We start from the raw sequence: 13,890 nt of genomic DNA on the forward strand, positions 1-13,890 counted from the left end.
TAGCAGAGTGACTCATTCATGTGGGGACACAGACTCTTGAGGTGCTAATTAAGTCTACCTTGCTGTAGTGATAAAAGCTTGCTGTGTTTGCATTCTATTGTCTATTGTGTTAATTAGGGCTGGCTCCTAAGATATTTCATTGTGTGATGCTAATGACACTGTATTGTGTGAAAGTTCTATTGATGATAGATATGTGTTGGCAGTCTGAAAGGTCTGATGTCAGGTGTAGTGGATTATCATGTCAATTATGTTTACTAAAATAATGTGTTTTATGTAGCAGGGAATAACTTATCGCAGAGTCAGAACGTCTGGGTAATGATGACTAATTAGTTCATCTGAATGTCATTATCTAATGGAATGTGTATTGAGCACCCCTTTGTGTGATGTTGTGGGTGGAGTGTTTCATTGTCCCTGTGATTACTGCAGCATGCTTTGTAACTGTATATAACCAGCCTGAGTTTAACATTAAAGTATTCATCCGTTTGGAACCAGAGAACAGAACAGAGCTGTGTGTCTCGTTATTCTGGGGAATGGAATAGGTCGTGTCTGCTGGATTGTGGAGTGTCGGATAAGCTGTCTTGGGTTGGTGGAATGGAATATCGTAAACCGTTACAGATATACTGCCTAAATCTCCAATATGTTGATGGACAAGCTGCGGGGGGGGGGGGGGGTTCCAGAATTACCCCCGCCGGAAAGGCCAGCATCCATAGACATCACCTTCCAGGTGACTGGGAGGAAGGATTTTCCTTTTTTCAAATTCTTGGTCTTTAACCACCAACTGAAGCTCTGGCGCACCCTTGAAGATGAGTGCATTGGTAAATCTAGAGCCTGGATTCTCTTGTTCCTGGCAGTCAGGATACTGTTTTGAAGCAGTCTTGAATGAAACTGGGCATAAGAGACGGCCTCAAAAGGAGGCTACCATTTTCCCTAATAACTTCATGCAAAGGCGAATGAATGGACCCTTCTTTGCCTTGACCATGTAGACCAGTTCCCTTAAAGCTTTCATCTTTGGCTCTGGAAGGAACACCCTGCTTTGGGTCATGTCTATGATCATGTCCAAATACTTCAGCCTTCTTAGGAGCTCAGGTTTAGACCCTAAATTCCTAAATGCTCTAGGTGTTTTACCGTACTGAGCACACTGATTTAATCCGATTGCTCTACTAGAAGCAAGTTGTCTAGATACGCTGTCACCGCTATGCCCTGCGCTCTTAGATTTGCCAAAAGCGGGGCCATCACCTTTGTAAACACCCAGGGTGCGGTAGCCAAGTCAAAATGTTTAGCCACAAACTGGTAGTGGCGGTGTTCTACCGCAAACCTTAGGTACTTTTGGTGAGCAGGATGGATAGGCATGTGTAAGTATGCGTCTTTGATGTCTATTGATGCCATGAATTATCCACCTTGTAGGGTAGAGACCACCGATTGAATAGTTTACATTCGGAAATGGTGAATGTTAAGAAACTGATTCAGAGCTTTTAGATCCAGAATGAGACTGACGTTTCTGTTTAGTTTTGGAACCACAAAGAGGTTTGAATAAAACCCCAAACCTTACTCTTTTAGGGAGACTTCCATGATTACCCCCTAAGACAGCAAGTGATCCAATGCTTGGGGAAAAAGGGTTTTCTTTTTAATGGATCTTTGGAGATGGTTGAGCTTAAAAACTGATAAGGTGAGATTTCTCGGAATTCCAACTTGTACCCTAGGGATACTGTGGAAACTACCCACTTGTCCGGGATCTCTGTCTGCCAGGCTGCTGCAAACTGCCGCAGAGGGGCAGAGGAGGCTTTGGGGTTCCGCTTATTAGTTCTCTGACCCTACAGGTTTTTGGGACCCTGGGTCTTGGCTCTGGTGGCTGGCTGAGAATGCCGTTGCCACTGTCTGGAGGCAGTGGTTCCAGGAACTGGGGAGAAAGAGCGCTTAAAATAAGGGCGCTTCTTCTTATCTGGTAACAAAGTAGTTTTACCACTTAAAATCTTTTGGATATACTTATCCAGATCATCCCCAAAGAGTCGTTCCCTATAAAAGGGGAAACCGGTCAAAAGTTTTTTACACGGAGCTTCCGCTGACCAATGTTTTAGCCACAAAATCTAGCGCATATGCACCAGCTGGAGCATAAGGCGGGATGCCTGCTGAATAGAATCTCCTATGGCATCCTTAGGCAGGTTCTCCCATAGTTTGACCTGATCTGGGGGAAGCTCTTTAAGCCCTTCCTTCACCTGTTCCCTTAGGACTTGACACATACCAACTGCTGCCTCAGCAGGTTGAGTTACAGCGCAAGGCAGTGGTGGCCCGTCCATAGGGGGCGCTCGGGCGCCGCCGCCCCCAAGCTGTAAAAAAAATAAAAAAAATCACTTTAAGAGTGACCAGGCGCCAGACATGCAGCGGTCTATGGGAAGCTTCCCAGCCTGCAAACAGCTGATTGCAGGCTGGGAAGCTGATTTGCCCGTGTTTAGGGCATGTGCAGGGCGCAAGCTGTGCGCCCGCACACACTCCCATTGTCCTTTGATTTGCTAGCATGCCCACTAGTTGTCATGGGATTGGCGGGGTGGGGACCGGAGGACAGGTCAGTGGGCAGTGCCATTACATCACTTCCTAAATCACTTCCGGTATTCTGGTATCTGGAGCGTGTGTGGGGGAGTCAGAGGAGCGGCGCCAACCATTGAAGGTAAGTGTGGAACAAACCGGCTCCATCTTCCTCACCAGCACCAGCAGCACCCCCGCATCCAATTGCCTGCCAGCCCCGCCACCACCAGCGCCAGCAGCACTGCCACCGAGCCCCGCAGCTGAATACTTCTCTCTGCGGAGTCCGTGCTAGTACGGCTAGCCAGCCAGCCCCGCCACCACCAGCACCAGAAGCGCCCCCTGGCCCCACAGTTCACTCAGAGTCCTGCCGCCCCACTCCGCACCGGAGCAGCAGTGTGCACTTGCAACAGCTTAAATTCCCCCCCCACCTCAATGTGCAGATCAGACGGAGTTGCTGCAGCCTGAATACACTCTCTCTCTCCCAGCAGCAGCGTTCTGGACCCCATTTCCCTGGGCCCTGTCAAGTGCTGCTAGTAGGGGGGTACTGATACATATAAGGACTCACTCAGCTAATGGGGTCTCTAAGGGGGGGCTGCTAATATTAAGGGACTCACCCCCCAGCACTGACACTGATCCCACCACCCCCCCGGCACTGACACTGATCCCATCCTCCCCCCGGGCACTGACAGTGATCCCATCCTCCCCCCGGGCACTGACAGTGATCCCATCCTCCCCCCAGCACTGACAGTGATCCCATCCTCCCCCCAGCACTGACAATGATCCTATCCTCCACCCAGCACTGACCCCACCCCCCCAGAACTGACACTGATCCCACCCCCCTGGCACTGACACTCATCCTATCCCCCCAGCAGGGGCGCATGTACAGGAGTTGCAAGGGTCACAATTGCATGCTCCAGGTTTCCTGTGCAGCCTCCTGTACACCTGGATAGGAGGAGAGGCATATAGAGAAACCGATGAAAATAAGTATAATCCTGCGCTTAGAAAAAAAGCAAATGAGAAAGGCTGCAGTCCCATAGAGTCCCCCCAAGGGGGATACTACAGTAAATATGAAAACAATGGGGAATGGCGGTGGTGGTGCTGCCTACCCTTACAATCAAAAAAGGGGGAGAAGGCCCCTCAGATGTATCTAAAGAAGTGTGGGTTTTAATGAATGGAAATAACCCCGTCCGTGTTACTAGATACTGTCTACCCAAAAACGCATATAAAAAGCTGTGTAATAAGCACATACATAAGAAATGTGAGCAATATTCATGTGCCTGTGCCCTGACTCAGTTATGCTAGTTATGTCACTCACCAGTGGGAACCCAGGTGGGGGAGCACCGGAACCACTTCGGGATCACATATTGCATTATAGGAACACTTTTCACTGCGGGATCCTGCACTCTGACGAAAGGAATTTAAAGATTTATGTGTATGGGACATTAATCACATTGTGTGATGGACTCTTTTTTTCACCACATTTTTTTCACTATTATTTTTTCTTCTTTTTTTCATTGACAATTTATAAGGACCTTTTGATTGTTTTTCCTGATTGAGGACATGAGATGCCAGTTTATATATTTTTTATATATATATATATATATATATATATATATATATATATATATATATATATATAAATATAAATATATATATATATATATATATATATATATATATATATAAATATATATATAAATATATATATATATATATATATATATATATATATATATATATATATATATATATATATATATATATATATATATATATTCTTTACTTTATATCACATGTGTTTCACATAGTTGCAGTTATATTTCATATGAGGTCATAACTTATATCCAATATAGGATTATTGCACTTATGGTTCACAATATATACCTGTATCACACAGTTTGGTAACAGCTGACATTACTAGCATAACTGAGTCAGGGCACAGGCACATGAATATTGCCACATTTCTTATGTATGTGCTTAATACACAGCTTTTTATATGCACTTTTGGGTAGACGGTATCTAGTAACACAGACAGGGTTATTTCCAGTCATTAAAACCCACACTTCTGTAGATACATCTGAGGGGCCTTCTGCCCCTTTTTGATTCTAATGCCGCGTACAGACGGTCGTTCTATGCGATGTTAAAAAATGACGTTTTCTGTGAAGTAAAAAACGATGTTTTTGAAGCTTCAATTTTCAAAAACGATGTTGCCTACACACCATAGTTTTTTCACAATGCTCTAGCAAAGCGAGGTTACGTTCACCACGTTTTTCCATTGAAGCTCGCTTCATAACTAGCTTCTGGGCATGCGCGGGTATAAAAACGGGTGTGAAACGTCGTTTTTTTGCTACACACGGTCAAATTCTGTGAAGTAAAAAATGACGTTTTGAAAAACGACACATAAAATTGAAGCATGCTTCAATTTTTTTTGGTCGTTTTTCAGAAGACATAAAACGACGTTTTCTCCCACACACGGTCAATTAAATTGACGTTTTTAAAAACGTCGTTTTTTTACATCGCATAAAACGACCGTCTGTACGCGGCATTAGGGTAGGCAGCGCCACCACCCCCATTACCCATTTTTTCCTATATAGAGAAACCAATCCCCTTAATTTTCCTCCTGTAGCCTTTCAGCTGCTGCAGGAGGAAAATGAAGGGGAACGGTTCCTCTATATGCAGCCCCCCTCCCCCACGCTATCCACCATTTGCTGCCCCAAGCTCCTGTGTACTCTTTGGCCCCCCTCATCCCACACAGTGCTGCCTGGTTCCCCCCTCCCCTCTTCTTCCCGGCTGCTGCGGGGGAATGCTTTCTGGATGGAGAGTGGGGAAGGGGAAGGGGACGGTTAAGTTTGCAGTGATTTTTCTTATTTCAGTGTGATGTGTATTATATGTGACTTTTAGGGCTGTGCAAATTAACTTTTAATTAATCGATTAATCTTTAATTTTTTTTATCGATCAAAATCTTTTTTATCGATTAAAATTCTTTTGATTGGTACTCACCTCTCCGCCAGCTTCTGGGCCTTCAGGGAGTTCTGTCGGAGATCCAGTAATGTCACGGACACAGGCGGGGCTTGCCGTGTCCATCTGAAGGGCTCCTTTGCTGTGCCTTCATATCTGCATGCTGGCGGGACCTTACTATCTGCCACACGCAAGGGCTGTTACACTTCCCTCTATCAACCTGGGATTCTATAACCACCCACTGGGAGTTGTAATAGTTCCCTTCACGGGACATCTACATGCCGACGGACTGATGTTAACCTCTCCTCATCTGGATTCAGCAGTGGTATCGTTGTACACATTTTTATACCAGTATCATACTTTTTATGACTGCTTTTGGTACTGTTTGGTATTACTCGCACCATTTTTACAGTTTATGTAGCTACATCAATTTTATCTCCAGTGCAATATTTATTTGGTTACCTACTTGAAGACTATAAAAGTTTTAATGCTATTCCCATCGAGCGCTGCCTTTGTGTGTTTTTGTATCCTGCTATCCATTTTTCCAGTGGTTGGTAGCTGCACTGGGAATCAGCCTGCAAGGAGATCAGCTAAAAGTAGTTGGATCTGTATGTGCGTTATAATTAATCGAAATTAGTCAATTAAAAAAAAAAACGATTAATCGAACAGAAAATTTTTGATCAGTAACAGCCCTAGTGACTTTACATAACAGAGACCAGTACTGTGGTGACTTTTTATTGAGATTTCTATACATTAGAGAAGGGCTAGGCAACCCCCAACACGCGTGCCTGACATGGCATGTGGACACCCTTTGGATGGCATTCGAGAGCGATCCGGGGAGACCCACCCTGTGTAACTTCACCTTACAGATTTTTCTGTAAAAGTGAACTTACACTTTAAGTAGCCATGCGAGAGACTCAAGCAGAAGGGGAGACCAATGAGAAATGTTATATGCCAGGCTTTGTGAGAAATGCTATATGCCAGGCTTTGTGAGAAATGCTATATGCCAGGCTTTGTGAGAAATGCTACTCTGCTCTGAGTCTGGGCTGTCCACTCTGCTCTGAGTCTGGGCTGTCCACTCTGCTCTGAGTCTGGGCTGTCCACTCTGCTCTGAGTCTGGGCTGTCCACTCTGCTCTGAGTCTGGGCTGTCCACTCTGCTCTGAGTCTGGGCTGTCCACTCTGCTCTGAGTCTGGGCTGTCCACTCTGCTCTGAGTCTGGGCTGTCCACTCTGCTCTGAGTCTGGGCTGTCCACTCTGCTCTGAGCCTGGGCTGTCCACTCTGCTCTGAGCCTGGGCTGTCCACTCTGCTCTGAGCCTGGGCTGTCCACTCTGCTCTGAGCCTGGGCTGTCCACTCTGCTCTGAGCCTGGGCTGTCCACTCTGCTCTGAGCCTGGGCTGTCCACTCTGCTCTGAGCCTGGGCTGTCCACTCTGCTCTGAGCCTGGGCTGTCCACTCTGCTCTGAGCCTGGGCTGTCCACTCTGCTCTGAGCCTGGGCTGTCCACTCTGCTCTGAGCCTGGGCTGTCCACTCTGCTCTGAGCCTGGGCTGTCCACTCTGCTCTGAGCCTGGGCTGTCCACTCTGCTCTGAGCCTGGGCTGTCCACTCTGCTCTGAGCCTGGGCTGTCCACTCTGCTCTGAGCCTGGGCTGTCCACTCTGCTCTGAGTCTGGGCTGTCCACTCTGCTCTGAGCCTGGGCTGTCCACTCTGCTCTGAGTCTGGGCTGTCCACTCTGCTCTGAGTCTGGGCTGTCCACTCTGCTCTGAGTCTGGGCTGTCCACTCTGCTCTGAGTCTGGGCTGTCCACTCTGCTCTGAGTCTGGGCTGTCCACTCTGCTCTGAGTCTGGGCTGTCCACTCTGCTCTGAGTCTGGGCTGTACACTCTGCTCTGAGCCTGGGCTGTACACTCTGCTCTGAGCCTGGGCTGTACACTCTGCTCTGAGCCTGGGCTGTACACTCTGCTCTGAGCCTGGGCTGTACACTCTGCTCTGAGCCTGGGCTGTACACTCTGCTCTGAGCCTGGGCTGTACACTCTGCTCTGAGCCTGGGCTGTACACTCTGCTCTGAGCCTGGGCTGTACACTCTGCTCTGAGTCTGGGCTGTACACTCTGCTGTGAGCCTGGGCTGTACACTTTGCTGTGAGCCTGGGCTGTACACTTTGCTGTGAGCCTGGGCTGTACACTCTGCTCTGAGCCTGGGCTGTACACTCTGCTCTGAGCCTGGGCTGTACACTCTGCTCTGAGCCTGGGCTGTACACTCTGCTCTGAGCCTGGGCTGTACACTCTGCTCTGAGCCTGGGCTGTACACTCTGCTCTGAGCCTGGGCTGTACACTCTGCTCTGAGCCTGGGCTGTACACTCTGCTCTGAGCCTGGGCTGTACACTCTGCTCTGAGCCTGGGCTGTACACTCTGCTCTGAGTCTGGGCTGTACACTCTGCTGTGAGCCTGGGCTGTACACTTTGCTGTGAGCCTGGGCTGTACACTTTGCTGTGAGCCTGGGCTGTACACTCTGCTGTGAGCCTGGGCTGTACACTCTGCTTTGAGCCTGGGCTGTATACTCTGCTGTGAGTCTGGGCTGTATATTCTGTTCTGTGATGAGCTGTATACTCTGTCCTGTGATGAGCTGTATACTCCTGACACTATGGGTGGAAGCAAGTGGAATACAGGGGATGAAGTGGGTGGATGCTATAAGGGGTGGGGCTTATAAGTGGGAGGGGTAAAAAATGATGGGCGGGTCTGGCGCCCCCCATCCTAAAACGTCACCAGCCGCCACTGGCGCCAGGCATGAGAAAGGATGACTTAAGTAAAGATTCCAATTTATTTTCAGAAGAATCTTTAAATACCTGAGCAAGTTAGGTTTCTATTTACACAAGAAATGGTCACATCTACTGTAGGCAGTTTCCATTTCTTAGCAAACTTTTCCTCCATAGGATAAAGAATATCACATTTTCTTGGAGGAGAAAAACGCTTGTCTGGATGTTGTCAGTCTGTCTAAATCAGGTTCTCCAATAAAGGATGAACCGGAAAGGAACATGCAGCCTTTGGGGATCTTAATGAACCCAGGGAGGAAACAGGTGATTCAGTTAACCTAGACGAGGGTAACTTGAATCTAGACCGCATTATATTACACCGGCAATTTAAGAACCTGGGAAGCAGAAAAAGGTTCATCTGATACTTCTGAACCATCCGATAACTCCTCATCCCCTGATGGTGCTGCATTATCCTCCTCATTGTCAGATTTTTCTGAAGGAGGATCTAGGACAACCGAAGAGGACCTACTTCGCTTTTTGTCCTTCTGTGAGGACACTGCGATTAAAAGTACCAATTCTCCATTTCAAAGCTGCTGCTAAAGTGTATTCAGTGACATATGCAGGAGCTGGTATAACAGGAGAGGCTACTATGCCTGATAAAGATAATGGCTCATCCTGTGCAGGGTCTTGTAGGAGAGGCTGGTACTAGGCAGAAATGGTTAGAGCCCTCCGATTCAAGTGGCAATGCTTTATTGGCCTTTTTTGACGACCTTGAATTTCTCCTATAGGAAGACATAGTCCTATGCCAAAGCAAAGGTACACACAATGCATACACTACTGTGTTAGTTTAGCAATCAACATAAAGTAATGCAACTAATCACACAGCTTTGATGCTGAGTAGGTGTCCAGGAGTGCCTGAATACAACCACAGAGTAGCTTATGTGTCAACAGCTGCTGTGTCTCGCACGTGCACGCACCCGCTCCGTGACCGCACCCCGTTTTCGGCCGTGCCCTATAAAAGCGCGTGTGTTTAGGGAAATGGTGTGGGGGGGGGGGGGGGGAGGGTCCCTTCAGCAGCTTTACCTCCCAGGAAGGTTACCTTTTTGCAGAGCCTGCAGCGGAGGAAACGCGCTGTCTGAGCTTCAGCTGACACTGGCTTCTCGTGGAGCATGTGAGTGAATATCAGCTCTTTACTTCCTCCAGTGGCTGATATAGGCAAGACACTCTACTCAAATGGGGAAACTCCTTAAAGCGGGGGTTCACCCAAAAAAAAAAAAAATTACCATTACATTTAGCCGAGTTGTCAGAATGACAATCGGCTGTTTTTTTTATTTTATTGCCGTACATACCGTATTTTCACCGCTGCTTCCGGATATGTAATCTGCAGGACTGGGCGTTCCTAATTGATTGACATCCTTCCGACCGGCGCATACAGCACGTCACGAGTTGCCGAAAGAAGTCGAACGTCGGTGCGCAGGCGCCGTATAGAGCCGACTCGCAGTCCGGCTTCTTTCGGCAACTCGTGACGCGCTGTATGCGCCGGTCTGAAGGATGTCAATCAATTAGGAACGCCCAGTCCCGCAGATTACATACCCGGAAGCGGTGGTGAAAATACGGTATGTACGGCAATAAAATAAAAAAAAACAGCCGATTGTCATTCTGACAACTCGGCTGAATGTAATGTTAAAACATTTTTTTGGGGTGAACCCCCGCTTTAAGATGCATTTTTCTTAGGATTTTTTCCCATTTACCTGATCCCCACTGCAGGAATGCTGAAGACCAGTCAGTACCAGTCTTTACCCATCACCGCGGGTTGTGCCAACCTTCAGGGATATGGGTTCCTACTTAAAGGTTGCCTCTTCCCTGGGCCTTGTAAAAGACTCTGCCAGGAAATGTTTTTTTTTTTCATATAGCGAAAGTACTGGATCCCAGAGCCCAGTCCTCAAAGGAGAGACATTACAGGCAACAGCCTCGGTCTTCTGCGACGCCTGGGTACCATCCATTTTTAGCGTAACTTAGTAAGCTTTTTGGATGGATCCGTACTGTAGCTCTTTGACCCTCGGAGGGATATTTTAGCAGAGCTTCCTCTTAGCACATCCTTAGACGAGTTCATCACCTTAGACACTGGTGAAAAAACTGAGGTACTTCCCTTGTGGGAGGGGTTATATAGAGGGAAACTTGTCTTCATTGGGTGTGCCAGTGTCCAATCACCTCTGGTGAACTATACAACCCACTATGTAAAGGCTCTGTGCTCCATGGTGTACGATACGATGTAAGAAAAAGGAATGCAGTCTCTAGGTGTGCGCTCAAATTTATGGGAGTGGGGTCCTATAGCATTGGAGAGGAGGCGGGGTTAACCCGCACGTAGTCTGCCTAGAGTCTGTCAGGAAATACATTTTTCTACAACATATGTTTTTTAAAGAGGAGGCAAACCCTGGTCGGTTTTTCTTCCTTTTTTTCTTCCCTACAAAGTAAAGGCATAATGTGCTAGCAATATACTACTGTATATAAAGTATACTACAGCATGATAGTTTTATTTATTTCATTCTATTTAAAATCAAGATGGGATAAGCTAGAATTCTGCTTCATGTTTAGCTCACAAATCGTAAATAAACAAGAACATTCTTTATTGCTTACCTGTTTCCCAACATCTTCTAATGGTGTTGCCATAGTATGTTCTGCAATGTAAAAAAAAAAAAAAAAAATCAACATTTGTCATTGTGTCTAAACATTATATATATATATATATATATATATATATATATATATACACACACACACACACACACACACACAGTATCTCACAAAAGTGAGTACACCTCTCAGATTTTTGTAAATATTTTATTATACTTTTTCATACAACACTGAAGAAATTACACTTTTCTACGGTGTAAAGTAGTGAGTGTACAGCCTATATAACAGTGTAAATTAGTGGTACCCTCAAAATAACTCAACACGCCAATAATGTCTAAACCGCTGGCAACAAAGGTAAGTACACCCCTAAGTGAAAATGTCCAAATTGGGCACAAAGTGTCAATATTTTCCAGCACTGCTTTAACCCTCTTGGGCATGGAGTTCACCAGAGCTTTGCAGGTTGCCACTGGAGTCCTCTTCCACTCCTTCATGACATCATCACAAAGCTGGTGGATGTTAGAGCCCTTGCGCTCCTCCACCTTCCATTTGAGGATGCCCCACAGATGCTTAATAGGGTTTAGTTCTGAAAACATGCTTGGCCAGTCCATCACCTTTACCCTCAGCTTCTTTAGCAAGGCAGTGGTCGGCTTGGAAGTGTGTTTGAGGTCATTGTGTTTGAATACTGTCCTGCAGCCCAGTCTCTGAAGGGATGGGATCATGCTCTACTTCAGTATGTCACAGTACATTTTGGCATTCATGGTTCCCTCTACAAACCGTAGTGCCCCAGTGCCGTCAGCACTCATGCAGCCCGAAACCATGACACTCCCACCACCATCATGCTTGACTGTAGGCAAGACACACTTGTTTATGCACTCCTGACCTGGTTGCTGTCCCACACGTTTGACACCATCTGAACCAAATAAGTTTATCTTGGTCTCATCAGACCACAGGACATGGTTCCAGTAATCCATGTCCTTAGTCTGCTTGTCTTCAGCAAACTGTTTGTGGGCTTTGTGCATCATCTTAAGAAGAGGCTTCATTCTGGGACGACAGCCATGCAGACCAATTTGATGCAGTGTGCGGCGTATGGTCTGAGCACCGACAGGCTGACCCTCCACCCTTTCAACTTTTGCAGCAATGCTGTCAACACTCATATGTCTATTTCCCAAAGACAACCTCTGGATATGACGCTGAGCACGTGAATTCAACTTCTTTGGTCAACCATGGCGAGGCCTCTGTTTTGAGTGGAGCTAAAAAGGTATTTTTAAGGAGGCTTAAAGCAGGGGCTTATAAAATGACAGAAAGCACATCACTAGTAAACACTTTATTCTTAAATATAGATGGTAAACGTGGTAATTAATTGCGGTTAATGGTGCAGGAATCGCTCATAAATAGTATAGCTGGTCACAGTGGACTAGCCAACCAAAAACACATATGTGGGACAATACAACATAAAACATGTAGCATAAATTACAGAGACGTCCGGACGCCAGGTATATTGGAACTGGGTGCTCACACTTGGATATTACCGATTGATCAGCAAATGCTGCAAGTGGAACAACCACTAGTCCACTGTGACCAGCTATACTATTTATGAGCAAGTCCTGCACCATTAACCACAATTAATTACCATGTTCTATATTTAAGAATAAAGTGTTTTATACTTTACTAGTGATGTGCTTTCTGTCATTCTATAAGCCCCTGCTTTTCTTCTTTCCCCCTCTGTCTGGGATGACTTGTATCTATACTATTCTGAGTGGAACCTGTCCTGTTAAACCGCTGTATGGTCTTGGCCATCGAGCTGCAACTCAGTTTCAGGGTCTTGGCAATCTTCTTATAACCTAGGCGATCTTTAGGTAGAGCAACAATTTTTTTTGCTGATCCTCAGAGAGTTCTTTGCCATGAGGTGCCATGTTGAACTTCCACCGACCAGTATGACAGAATGAGAGCGATAACACCAAATTTAACATACCTGCACCCCATTCACACATGAGACCCTGTAACATTAATGAGCCACATGACAATGGGGAGGGAAAATGGCTAATTGGGTCGAAATTGGACATTTTCACTCAGGGGTGTACTTACTTTTGTTGCCAGCGGTTTAGACATTAATGGCTGTGTTGAGTCATTTTGAGGGGACAGCAAATGTACACTGTTATACAAGCTTTACACTCACAACTTTACATTGTAGTAAAGTGCAATTTTTTCAGTGTTGTCACATGAAAAGATATAATAAAATATGTACACAAATGTGAGGGGTGTACTCACTTTTGTGAGATACTGTATATATACACTCAGTGGTTACTTTATAGGATACACCTGCTTGCTAATGTATGTACCTAAATGTAGCTGCAACTCAATACATAATGCATGCAGATGTGCTCAAGAGGAGGAAGATATACAGTAAATTATCAATTTTAAACAACTTACAAAAAAATGCCCGATGTGGTGGTTACAGAAAACTACTGATCCCCTGGGACTTTTGTGCTTTAAAGTTTCTTGAGTTTACAAAAACCTAATGAGCAGCAATATGCAATATAAAATCACCTAATTAGTAAATGAGTTTGGAGAAGCACTGCCATCACTAAAGCGGTATCAAACCCAAAAGCAAACATTTATTATATTGCAGCTTACCAATTCTTAGATGTGATGATTGCATTAGTTTTCATTTTTAGGCTTCCTTTTTTTTTTCACTCAGTGGTCTATCCAGTTAGTCTGTTTTTCAAAAGAACAAGCTGTCCTGCACATGTAGCAGTTACAGGAATAATACAAACCATTTACCACTAACAGCAGAACTTAAAACGATCAGCTTTTATTTGTTTATGTAAAACCTTTATCCCAAAAGGAACACAACTGTTTGCTGTAACTGCTTAAAAAGTGTTATCTGGAGTTTGGTTTCAATTTGTTAATGTATCTAAATCTCTGAGTACATCCAACACTTCCCTCTACACAGATCAACAATGCTGCTGTCCAAAGGTGCCCCTGTGCTCCTTCATCCAGATTGGGGGCACTGTAAAAAAGGAGGTGTGTTA

The 13,890-nt window shown here is 45.6% G+C and overlaps 1 protein-coding gene across 2 annotated transcripts in view; it reads right to left on the minus strand.

The window, feature by feature from the left end:
* Nucleotides 1-13,890, minus strand: part of METTL22 (methyltransferase like 22) — a 404,370-nt gene that overhangs the window by 229,434 nt on the left and 161,046 nt on the right. For both annotated transcript variants that reach the window (XM_040356983.1, XM_040356984.1), the window contains exon 4: nucleotides 10,862-10,902. In XM_040356983.1, coding sequence (XP_040212917.1) covers nucleotides 10,862-10,902 — 41 coding nt within the window. The remainder of the gene's footprint in view (nucleotides 1-10,861; nucleotides 10,903-13,890) is intronic.

The sequence above is a fragment of the Rana temporaria genome, chromosome 6, assembly GCF_905171775.1.
Source record: "Rana temporaria chromosome 6, aRanTem1.1, whole genome shotgun sequence".
In the NCBI taxonomy this organism is placed as follows: Eukaryota; Metazoa; Chordata; class Amphibia; order Anura; family Ranidae; genus Rana; species Rana temporaria.